Below are 13,194 nucleotides of genomic sequence, written 5' to 3' on the forward strand. Positions count from 1 at the left end.
CTGTTATCAAAATCAAATAACGATGTTTTCATTTTGCTTTCGTAAAACCATCGGAAAAGCGTATAAAATATTGTTTTCGTACTGTTTTGGAAACGCTGATAAATCCAATCGATACAGCGAAGATTGATGTTATCATTTTGGGGTTCCAAGAACGCCTTTCCCCAACGTGTATAACCGTTCACAATGAATTTACGACGATTTTCCGGTGCTTTTGTTTTTTTTGATTGCGTTGTGATCTACAAGCAAATAAATTTGTTCCAATTCAAAAAACACAATTTAAAATGTTATGATCTTTATGAAAAACTTTTTTCCCTCGGCGAAAAAGGGCATCATTTGAGAAAAGAAAAAAAAAAGTATTTTATAAAATCTATTTTTTAACTAATTTCTTGTTTATTTACATTCATAATGACATGGAAGCAAACTTTTTTTATACTCTATTTCGGTTCAATATATAATCATTCCATATTTACGTCGTGCCCTCATCAAATATACAAACGCACACATCATGTAACTCCAAATGAAAACAAGTTATACAATAGGGCTTTTCCAGTAAAAACTAGCAAGAGTGTAAGATTGTATTTTACTCTCTTGGTTTAAAATTAGTGAAAATTACGCGAACGGCATCTAGTAACTATTTTCACATTCAAAATTTCAGTTTCTAAAACATTAGAAACAAAAAAAAACTATTCCTGACTTTTAACTTCCAATTGAGGTTGCGGAACATGTACATTGTACTGGTGCTTTGTTTGTTATCAACAACCTGCTGGCAAAGTATTCTATGGTTTGCAAGATTTTACTGGGGAAAATCTCCAGCAAAAACTTGCAATTTCCCTATCTGATATCTGTCAAATGTAATCTCTCTCTCTCTCTCTCCCTCTCTTTTATCGGATTCTCGAATGGAATAGAAAAACGCTGAGCACAGTTTTTTCTGCCCGAGTAGTTTAATTTACAATATATCTTCACGTTCCTTCTTTTTCGACATTTTCTCTATTTTTTAAGTTTTGTTTAATGCATTTTCAATATATTTTCAGATTGATTGATTTTGGTGCTGAAGAACATGACTATGACGAAGTTCAAGATTTACCAGAGGAATCAACAGCCACTGATCAATCATTACTCTCTGTCCAAAATAACAACTTTGCATCCGGAAAAAGAAATTCTTTGCCTGCGGGTGGATCTGGGCTGTCAAATAATAATAACCACAGCAACATTGAATTGGCACCCGAACTACCACTACCCAAACAGAACAAATCTGTGGTGAATAACAATACAAAAGCCAGCAAAACGAAGGTGTCCAAATCATCCAAGTCAAAAATACCGCGTTCGCCTTCATTGGCAAGCGCTTTGAGCTACAACAACTTTCAACCTCCTCCTATTTCGGGAATTCCCCCACAAACCCCACCACTTCCTTTATGCTATCAAAACAAAGGGAAACCTCTTAATTCGCCAACATCACCCATAGACACAAATCATGCACATTTCTTCTCCGGCAGCCATACTAACAGCAATATAATGGCTGGGGGTAGCAGTGCTGGCAGCGGTGGTGGAGTTGGTTGTGTGACAAATTCGAATGGTAGCGCTCAGCGTAATAGTGTCAATATGGCTGCTAATTCGCGTCGCCCTCAAATTCAAATATCTTCCCCAATAAGTGGTGAATCGGGCAAAAATTTTCAATTTCTGACTTTGACTGTGCGGAAAGATGAAAATGGATATGGGATGAAGGTAAGTGTAAAATGTAAACTAAATACATATACATACAATTATTCTAACTGTACAGACTTTGGACACCCGTTGGTCTATGCATTAAAATTGTGTAAACCATATAACCCATTTACCTTTGATTCCAAGTTCTAATCAAAAATTCGGCAATTTTACTCATTTCTAATGTGTCTACTGGCGATTAAATCATCGACGTAAATGTATATTTCTATAATTTCTTAACGGAACGTAGGAATACTAAAATGAAATCATCAGAAATGATAATTTGTTTCTCTTCCATTGTTGTTGTAGCTGCTGTTGTCATACGACGAGTTGTTATTCGCAATGAATGGAGGTGATCGTGTCATGATTATGACGATAATACCGTCATTGTCGTCATCATTATCAGCATCGGGCGCAGTGGATAAATACCCAATATCTATTTAAACGACAAATTATCGTAGATACCTGGTGTTATGCGGAAAATGCACTACAATTTGTTATGGTGTACAGCATTGGGAATAAGAGTAACTCAGAAGGAAGTTAAGGATTGCATAAACCTGATTCGGTGTGACACCGGCTTAGAGTCAACTTTATAAACAGCCTCCCATAAGGTTGTTCTTACGTTCGGTTAGATTGATATGAAATAAATTGAAGCATGTAAAAATATTTTATATTATGTTGAACATAGTAATTCTCATATTATATGTATCCGTGGAAAACATTAAAAATATAGAATCACTTTTATTCCAAATAAAATTTGGAATATAAACGTTATATTTCCAGTAGAGATGTGTGCATCAGTGAAATTTCACTCCAGTCACACAATAGTTCTTGTGTTTCATGAAAATTCCTGCCAAATCTCACTACTTGAGTAATAGAATGATGGAGCTATAATTGAGTAAAAGAATGAATTTTGTCGTGAACTTGAAGTTCCTCGTGAGAGGAAATTTATCGTTATCGTAATTTTGAAGCGATTTTTTACACACATTCACCAACAAATTTTGTTTTCACTCACGACCACGAACGATATATTTTTTTCATTCCCATACACGCACATTCACATGTATTGCTTAAATTTTTTTTGTTCACTATTCACGTATATCACGACAATTTCGTGTCACGCGCCTACTTCTAGTTCCTAGCAAGCTGTGCAAATTAGATAAAATACATACGATGGGAACTTATAAGGTAAAATATACGTACATATATGTTTAAATAGAAAATCTGGAGTAAAGACTAAATGGATTTATCAAAGCATATAAAATCGTTGCAGAATGAATCGGATTATCCATTATGCAATGCAAAATGTTTGTTCGAAAAGTCTTCTGATGCATCCTTAGGGGATATTAGTCAATGTGCGAGTTTACATGATATGTAATTAATGCACATAAAAGCAGTGCCAGCATGCAAATCCCATTTCCTGTCCGATTTAAGATATTTCTTTGACAATTTCGAAGAGTATGCTTTCGTGTCTTGCGATTATTGAAAGCTCGTTTCTTAAAAAACGAAATCTCCATTTTTTTTAATGAAATGTCGCATTTGCTGCGGCGAAGGTACATCTAGAAATCGTTACTAGATAATAACTTGATAAGACGAAATAATTAATAGTGCGTTTGTGTATACTTCTCACTTGACTATGCGATTTCGATAGAGTGGGATTAGAGCACAATTCGTTTTGTTTGTAATATTTTATTTATTGAAATTGAAATTTTTGTTTTATTCAGGTCTCTGGTGACAATCCTGTTTTTGTTGAAAGCGTAAAACCAGGAGGTGCCGCTCAAATAGCTGGCCTTGTTGCGGGTGACATGATTCTTAAGGTTCGCTACGACCATTCCAAGTAATATTTTATTAAAACCCTACTAAAAGGAGATCATTTTTTAATTACAGGTTAATGGTACGGAAGTTCGCTCGGAAAAGCATCCAACAGTTGTCAGCTTGATAAAAGGTACTGTATATTAATATTGGTAGAATACACTTTAGTTTGGGTCATTTTGGAAATGATCTGAAATTTTAAACTGAAATTGATATTGAACATACTGTAAAGCGAATAACTGACCTTAAACAGGCTCTTAATACTAAGTACATTACAAGTTTACTTGGGGATGTATTGTCTTTGGATTTTTTTTGTATAAGATTCGATTTCCTTTGTTTCTGCAGAATTAATAGTTATCTAATAACAACATGGAACAACGGCACTGTATAGAGCAATCATTGTTCAGCATTTTTATCTTCAATACATTTACACATGCATGTTCTATATATGTATGTAGTTTACATAGTATCATCTATATCCAAGAACTCTCTTCCACTATGGTCCGCATGCAACGACCAAATACGTTCCTATTTCTGAATGATATAAAGCGCCGACCAAAATAGAGCAAAAGAAAAATATGAAAAATATAAATAAGACAGAATTCGAAATAAGAATTTTGAACTTACACAAACCGAAGTCAACGACACATTTTTTGAACAAATCAAAAATGCGAATTAAGAAACAAATGAATATGAGAAAATATAGTACAATGCAAATTAGCAAGAGCATTTCAATATTAAGTAAATTAGTAAAACCAATACGATGGTCATAGCGAGAGAAGAGGAGGGTGCATGAACGTGGGTGCGGAGAATCCATCAGCATTGGGCGTCAAAACAAAACAAACGGAATAACACATCTTTAAACAGAACACATCATCGTCCAAATGTGGAAGAGGGAAACTTGCAATAACAGAATACAAAATGAATTGGTCTTTGTGGTCGTACTAACTGTAGACTGTGGGGTATTTGCTTGCGTATCGGGCCAGATTGTTTGCATTGATTCAGTCCGAACGAGTTACAGTATTTGCTATATGCATGTTAATAACATCAACAATCGGACCACAACAACTTTAGCAGTGAAGTTCGTAAAAGAAAAGTAAGCGGGGAAACAACTTTTAGTTTTATTGTCTAAAACGAGACAATGTGACGCAGGCTATGAGTGAAAGAATGTGAGTTACGAGGGAATAAAAGAAATACAAAAAATTTAAGACTTGATGTGACACATAAATAACTTTTCTAATTATATATTCAAGTTCTCAAAGACGTCGCATGGGTGACCATGATGAACTTTATATCGTATCAATTGAGACATAAATTCCAAATTATGGATTTTAATGAGCATCAAAACTTCGACTTTGTCCAAATTTGGGAAGTCGATATTTTTTCCGAATTTTTCTCTTTACAAGTTGGTTAGTTGATTTTGGTCACTAATAAAAGTCAATTTGGCTAGACCCTAACTGTGGATTAGTCGAAAAGTCGTTTTTTGAATTTTGTATCATAACTTCAAATTATAAATTTTTATGGTAGTGGGATAGGGTATAGGGTAACATTGTTTTCTAAAATTCTTTAGATATTTTTGTTTTGCTTTCTTTTTATGTTGTTGTTTTTGATCTCAGCTTAAAACCATGCATTGACTAAACTACAAGTGTAGCTTAACCAACAGAGGAAAAGTATGCTTGTCAAATTTATTTGGGCAAAGCCCTAAAGACTGCAAAATGGTTGGATGTACAGCTGTTTCGGAATTACCACATTCCTCATCAGCATCCTCTACTTCCAGCAAAACTATCAACCAATTATCAGAATAAATTCGGATAATTCACTCAACCCAAAGACTTTTTTTTTATAAAATGATTCTTCATTTATTGTTTTATTTGAGATAATTTATATGCAATACTGTTTTGGACAAAGGAGTTCTTGAAACATTTTATGAAAATGAGGTGCAAAGAAGGTAATTTTGCGTTTATGTTATGGTGATTTCGTTTGCGACATTTCGACTGTTGTTATCAACTAATATTTAAAAAAAACGCATATATATTATGCATTTTTGTTTTATTTTAAATATATGCAATCTCGAATTCGTTGTCGCGGCACTAAAGAATTACATGATTCTTCAGGGTAAATTAATCAGCTGTGGTGTAAAAATTCAAAAGGAACCTCAATACACACACTTTCTTTTGTTTTTTTTTTCAATAACGCTATTATTTAGGCCGAGGAATAAACGCGTCTACAACAACTGTTTCTATGTGCACCCATCTGTACCGTATACTACCTATAGTGTTCTACAGTACAGGGAGTTCCCCAGGGTGGGGTGATATCTCCGGCACTGTTTAATCTCGCCCTCGATTCCACCCCCTGCTGACGGCGTCGAGATTGTATCATATGCGGACGATTGTACAATCATGACATCCGGGCCCATTGTTGGTGACATATGCGATCGATTGAACGTCTACCTCGCCGAAATTTGAGGATATCTCCCACCAAATCCTCGGCTACACTATTTACTACATGGACGGCGGAAGTACGCAGGCAGTTGAAAGTCAGAGTCGACGGCGAAATAATTCCGACCACAAATTATCCCAAGATTCTTGGGGTCATATTCGACAGCCTTTTTATACCCTGCGCCACACTGTGGAACAGGGTATTATAAGTTAGTGCATATGTTTGCAACACCCAGAAGGAGACGAGATAGACACATGGTGTCTTTGACAAAAATGCTTAGGGTGGGCTCCTAAGTCGATATAGCCGTGTCCGTCTGTCCGTCTGTCCGTGAACACATTTTTGTAACCAAGGGATTAGGTAGTAATTCAAGCCCAATCGACTTCGAATTTGGCACAAGTATGTGTTTTGGGTCAAAATAGAACCCTATTGATTTTGGAAGAAATCGGTTCAGATTTAGATATAGCTCCCATATATATCTTTCGCCCGATATGCACTTATACGGCCCTAGAAGCCTGAGTATTACCCAAATTTGGTTGAAATTTTGCACTAGGAGTTCAATTAGTAGTGTAGTCTAGTGTGCCAAATTTTATTGAAATCGGTTCAGATTTAGATATAGCTCCCATATATATCGTTCGCCCGATTTACACTCATATGACCACAGAGGCCAATTTTTTGCTCCGATTTAGTTGAAATTTTGCACAGGGAGTAGAATTAGCATTGTAGCTATGCGTGCCACATTTGGTTGAAATCGGTTCAGATTTAGATATAGCTCCCATATATAGCTTTCGCCCGATTTACACTCATATGACCACAGAGGCCAATTTTTTGCTCCGATTTAGTTGAAATTTTGCACAGGGAGTAGAATTAGTATTGTAGCCATGCGTGCCAAATTTGGTTGCAATCGGTTCAGATTTAGATATAGCTCCCATATATAGCTTTCGCCCGATTTTCACTCATATGACCACAGAGACCAATTTTTTGCTCCGATTTAGTTGGAATTTTGCACAGGGAGTAGAATTAGCATTGTAGCTATGCGTGCCAAATTTGGTTGAGATCGGTTCAGATTTAGATATATCTCCCATATATATGTTTTTCTGATTTCGACAAAAATGGTCAAAATACCAACATTTTCCTTGTAAAATCGCCACTGCTTAGTCCAAAAGTTGTAAAAATGACTCTAATTTTCCTAAACTTCTAATACATATATATCGAGCGATAAATCATAAATAAACTTTTGCGAAGTTTCCTTAAAATTGCTTCAGATTTAAATGTTTCACATATTTTTTACTAAAATTGTGTTTCAACCTAGTGCATTAGCCAACTTAAATTTTGAGTCTATAGATTTTGCAAAAGTCTATCAAACTCTGTCCAAATCGAGTGATATTTAAATGTATGTATTTGGGACAAACCTTTATATATAGCACTCAACACATTTGACGGATGTGATATGGTATCGAAAATTTAGATCTACAAAGTGGTGCAGGGTATAATATAGTCGGCCCCGCCCAACTTTAGACTTTCCTTACTTGTTAAGTCCTCTGCTCATGCCACTGCAATTTGTGATAAGCTCAGCGGTAGAAACAAGGTCCTCAAATCGCTTGCCTGAAGCACTTGGGGTGCGGACAAAGAAACCTTGTTGACTACATATAAGGCAATTGACCGGTCAGTGGTAAACTATGCAGCGCCAGTGTGGACACCTCAAACGAGCGACACGCAGTAGAATAACATACAGACCTGTCAGAACGCTGCCCTTAGAACTGCAGCAGGATGTTTCCGCAGTACACCCCTGGATCACCTTTATGCGGAGACCAAGATCATCCCAGTGCGTCGACACAATTACATGTTGTCAAAGCAGTATATCTTGGGTGGCTATCGAAGTTGTCATCCAAATCACCATCTTGTGGATAGGCAACCCCCACCCAGGAATGTAAGGGTTGATTTTCACCTTCTAGAGCGCGAGATCCAGCGTTATAAAAGAAAGCCTCTAGATCAGGCAGCATTCCAGACAGTTCTGAACAGGATTTGTAGCTGAAGTGGTGAGAAGCTACAAGGTTAATCCTGTTCTCGGAGCCCGACCACCGACCATAACATAGGGTAGTTTTGGCCCAACTAAGATCAGGCAACCTACAGTGCAAAATTTGTTACACTTTTTGTCTTGTGTTGGGTTACACCCCGTTTTTCGAACGTGCACATTTTGGTTAGGCTGCACTGGATTTTCCAAGCGAACAAAAATTTGTATATTCTGGTGGAAAGTGTTACCAATCGTAACCCTATTAGATTAGTCTATGTGGCAGTCTGCTATTTCAGAAACACAATGTAGTGATTTCGATTTCGAGAGCGATTTTTAAAAGATGCAACATTTTCGAAATTCTTTGCAAAATATGAATGACAACAACAAAGATAATGGTTTTAGCATCTCTTATAATATGAATGAGCAATAAAAATAGAATCATTCTGGGGGAAGGACAATGAGAGGAAAAGTCCTATCACACTTGTGATGGTGATGAATTTCTCTTAATTTTAACTTCATTGCAATTAGTTCTTTTTCAAAATTTACGAAAGGCATGCTACGTTTTATTTCTGTTGCTATTCAACAGACCTTTATCAGTATAGGCTGACTCATATTTATTTTGCCAGTGGCCAGTGTCTATCCTATACAAAAGCTTGAATCAGGCAACATTCACTAGTGTTCCTTGGCATAGGTCTATTAAATAATGTTTATCACGCGAAATTTTCCAATGTCTCGAAAAGATAGGAATTTGATAAAAATTAACCTAACACCTTCAATAACACATTTAAACTAATCCAAAGCGATGGATGGATATGTACATATTTCCATAATTATCTAGCTTGGCTTCAATGTGAAGATTTCAATTTGTTGTCATGTCAGATGTTTAGACAGCAATTAGCTATTGGAAGGGTTGTAACATGCACAAATTGATGTGAGTACTAATGCACATTTCATTGCATCTCGCGATGAATTTAAATTGTAGACACACAAAATGCAATTAAATCAACTTTGTCCTCAAAGATAGATACATTGATAAAAAAAAAACATGGAAAATCGTTCTGCATAAACCTAAGCACTTTCCTGCATTTTATGCATATCACCTTATTATAAGTAATAAGCTTGCCATTATTATTAAGATTTTCAATTTCTATATTCTGAGACCATGGCGCAAAATTCACCTATGTGTTTCATGCAATAACGCTACAATCGTCCAAAATTTAGATATCGTAGTGAAAATAGGGCTAAATCAGATTGACTCTGGTTAGCTTGGAATTCACAATCAGCCTGTGTGGTTACTATAAAGAAATATTTTGAAATATATTAATCCACAGATAGACGGATACACGATTTAACTTCTTGAGCATCTGGAATTAGTGAATATTATATATGCTCTATATATTGATGTCATAAAAATCAGTTTAAATCATAACTTTTGCGTGCCTTGTCTGTAACGTTGAATTGAATTTCTTATATTATTACTATTTCTTTATTAGTATATAATACTTTAACATGTTACATAGTATACATTTTCACAATTAATTAGATATATTAAAAAAAATTGAACACATTTTTTAAAAATTACATTATTTGACTCATTTTTTATATATTTTTTTTCAATTCCAGCATCAACAATTGTGGAATTAGCAGTTAAACGGAGTCAGAAGTTAGTACGCCCCACATCCGTGGGTATCGTTCCTTCTACTCCGGTTTTAGGACGAGATCGTACAGCTTCTATAACTGGACCCCAACCCGTTGATGTAAAGCAAAATTTGTAGTACTTTATTTGTATTACTAGTGACCGCATTTTTTTATTGCAGAGCATTAAGCGTCGCGAAATGGAAACATATAAAATAAAAACACTTCAAAAAATGTTGGAACAGGAACAATTGAATTTGGAACGTCTAAAAGGCGATACCAACAATCCGAGTTATAAACTCTCCGATGCAAACATTAAAAAGCTCCGGGAACAATTGCGACAAGTTGGTGCTGAGGTAAGCTTGTTTTTCCATGAACATATATTGGTATACAATCTTCCTTTCTTTCAAATTACCTTGAGTATCTATCATTTGTAATATATCTCTCCGGTTTAAAAGTGTCCCAATTCTATTGGTTAATTCCCCACACCAACCAAAAAAGCTTTGCTTGCTTTAGGCTTAGAAAGCCTTTGTAATTTTGAAAATATTCCTTCGACTTCGGCGTTCAAAATGACCCAACGTCAAACCGTTTAGAACCAACATGTCTTTCTTTCAATCCAAAAGGATTGTCCGAATATGCCCCCTTTTAGAAATAATATTTAAGACTTGAGCAAAGCCTACTTATATGTGCTCTTAAGAAAAATTGGAATGTGATAGATTATAGAGTATATATAGATGTTTTATACACATTCCTTATAGAATAGTAGAACGGTGCTTGCATTACTAAAAAACAAAACCCAAAATAATAATTTTACAAACTGATCCTAATGCAAATTAAGCAAAATGGAAGAATAAATCAAATTAGGTTTACGCTTTTGCTCGCATAACATCAATAACAGTTTCTAAACCAAAAATACTTATACAATAATCCATTGCATAAACATGTTAGTTTCTGGGAATATTAGCGCAATGTTTTGCAAATGTCTTTTTTTCCTACTTCAATCTATCCATATACATACACGCACATCCATACACCTGCAAAATTAAAAATACATACAGCAAAGAGCATACCCCAAGCAAATGCATATTTTTATTCTCAATCAACAGGATGCACCGTCGGTTAAGATACAATCGTCCGCTAATAATAATGGTAAAAATATAGGACTTTCATCACCAAATCAAACACATCACTTGTCTGCGTCCTCCTCCAATCAGACAACATCACCACAATTTACTACACATCTTAACCAACATTCCCACAATCACCACAGTCAAGCCACAACACCACAACAATCACAATCATCACCAGCATTTTTGTCGTTGTTACCGCGTTCGCTATCGTCCTTATCGTTGGGTGGTCGTAGAAATAAAATTGACAAAGATTTAATAACAGCTCCTTTAAATAATACCACGGATTTCTTACATACCTCCTCAACAATTACCGACTCGGCTTCATCTATGGTTTTGGGAAATATAATAACATCTCCTACACCATCCTTTAATATGTCGCAATCTTTGCACAATCCTCTGCAGACACAACAATCGCGAAATTCGGCCCAACAACTATTCCACTTGCACCAACAACATTTACAGCAACAGCAGCAAGGCAAAGGCACTCCGAAATCGTCAAAAAGTAAAAATAAATTTGCAGCGCAGTCGAAAAGTGTAATAGAAGAAGATGATGTGCCACCACCCTTACCACAACGAAATCTTCCACGCCAAATTCAAGTTGACGCCTCAAATAACAATAGCGCCAATCAAAACCTTTCGCCTATCTCAGATCTAGACAACACCATCGCCTGCGGTGGTAATTCGCCTTTGCGAAATTCGCCACAGCCTCCACTTACGGGAAATGCGAATGCTGTACAAAATGTTGGGAGCAAATCGAAAAGGTCCAAAGCAAAAACCAAAGCCTTATCCGATCCCAAAATGTCGACTCAAATGTTCCTTCAGATGGAAAGTGCTGGTACACACAATATGGCAAACCATGATGGCGCTCAAATAGATGAGGTGCCACCACCCTTACCGCCACGACAGCCAGGCATGATTGAGGAATTACAAGCCGGCCACAGGGGGAGTATTCAAAATTTGAGCAATGTCAGACCTTCGCCAAATAGTGTCGAAACACTCATGCAATATCCATTGGTAGCGACATGCACTCCGGTGCATCGAGATAATATGTCTGCTGCTTTCCCCCTGTCTCAAAGACCGAATATTGTCCAACAATTGCAGCAACATCAGCAGCAACAACAAATGAATGCCGCTGGCAGTGGTGCCCCCAATGCGGCTGTAAGTATACAAATCTACAGTTTACAAGAGGGTTTCGTTCTTTTTAAAATATAATGGTATTATTGGTTAAATGCTATTATCAATGGTGGCGGGTTTCAAACTTTCGTTGGATTTCAAATTAATCGAAATTGATTTCATTTTGGCTTTTTGGTAAATTGCAAAACGTGACGTTCTATGAAATTAGTTGTTTATCATATAGCACTGCTTTAACCCACTTCCATTAATCCATTTCTCATATAAAAACTAAAAGCATTTCGATCGTCTCTTATGTATATACTTCACTTCATCTTCCGCACTCCTAACACACTACATAGTATTGTAGAACTGATGCTAACAAGTAATAGCTATGTTTTCTCTTATTGGCTGAATCTAATTATCTTATTGTATCAGAATGTTACTCTAATATTAAATCTATAACGTAGGGGGTGTCTCAAAGAACATTAAGATTCAAAATATTATTTTTCATATGATTTTGATCTGCTGGATCGAATGCCATTTCCATTATTCCAAAATAAAATTAAATGCAAAATATCAGGCAAATCGCACAAATAGCCTAAGTCAGGAGATCAGGAGTTTATATGAAGTTTATATCTAGAAGTATATGAGTTTTTTGGTTGTAAAGAACACCGATGAATCGGTTAAAAACTACAATATCCAGGTGCTTAAGATATCATATCTTTAAAGTCTTTAAAGTCAAAAAGTGTTTAAAGTCAAACATGTTAACTCTATTTCATTCCGGAGGTCAAAACTGTTGAAGGTGATTATGTATATATACAATGTGAAAATCACCAAACATTGTCGGAAGAATAAAGATAATTGGTCATTTGGATCGTTTTAGACTATAGACTTTTTGCCTTATATGACCATGTATTTGTTGTTCGCAGTATTCACGCCACTATTATTATTTGTTGAAATTTTGTACAGTGTTGATGAAAGAATGGGGGAATATAGGTGCAAATAAAACAAAAAATAGTCCATTCATTGTCTAGACTGCTGTTATCAAACAAAAAGGAATGCCCAAAAAGTATTAAATGTACCAAAAAACTAATTTAGAACTACCTGTGCCAATACTTTTGTTCTTCAAAAATTTGACTTTTTTAATTTTTATAATTTAAATATTGAAAGAACAAAAATGCAGTTACAATCCAAATTCAAATAGTTTTTAATTTAAAATAGCTACACATCACTTTTAACATGTGGTTTTTAAACAAAATTGTTTGGTGTTCCAATACTTATGTGCGTCACTGTATATATAAATATATGATGTTCTCAGTTAACATACCCCATTTGAATCTCACAAAAGAACGA

General features: G+C 35.6%; 1 protein-coding gene across 4 annotated transcripts in view; it reads left to right on the top strand.

The window, feature by feature from the left end:
* Positions 1-13,194, top strand: part of RhoGEF2 (Rho guanine nucleotide exchange factor 2) — a 100,306-nt gene that overhangs the window by 15,643 nt on the left and 71,469 nt on the right. For 2 of the 4 annotated variants that reach the window (XM_075312303.1, XM_075312302.1), the window contains 6 exons: positions 1,032-1,722; positions 3,426-3,518; positions 3,589-3,646; positions 9,587-9,720; positions 9,781-9,954; positions 10,705-11,886. In XM_075312303.1, the coding sequence (XP_075168418.1) occupies positions 1,032-1,722; positions 3,426-3,518; positions 3,589-3,646; positions 9,587-9,720; positions 9,781-9,954; positions 10,705-11,886 (2,332 nt within the window). The remainder of the gene's footprint in view (positions 1-1,031; positions 1,723-3,425; positions 3,519-3,588; positions 3,647-9,586; positions 9,721-9,780; positions 9,955-10,704; positions 11,887-13,194) is intronic. The other 2 variants (XM_075312304.1, XM_075312305.1) reach the window with 2 other exon arrangements.

Source organism: Haematobia irritans, chromosome 5, assembly GCF_050003625.1.
Source record: "Haematobia irritans isolate KBUSLIRL chromosome 5, ASM5000362v1, whole genome shotgun sequence".
NCBI lineage: Eukaryota > Metazoa > Arthropoda > Insecta > Diptera > Muscidae > Haematobia > Haematobia irritans.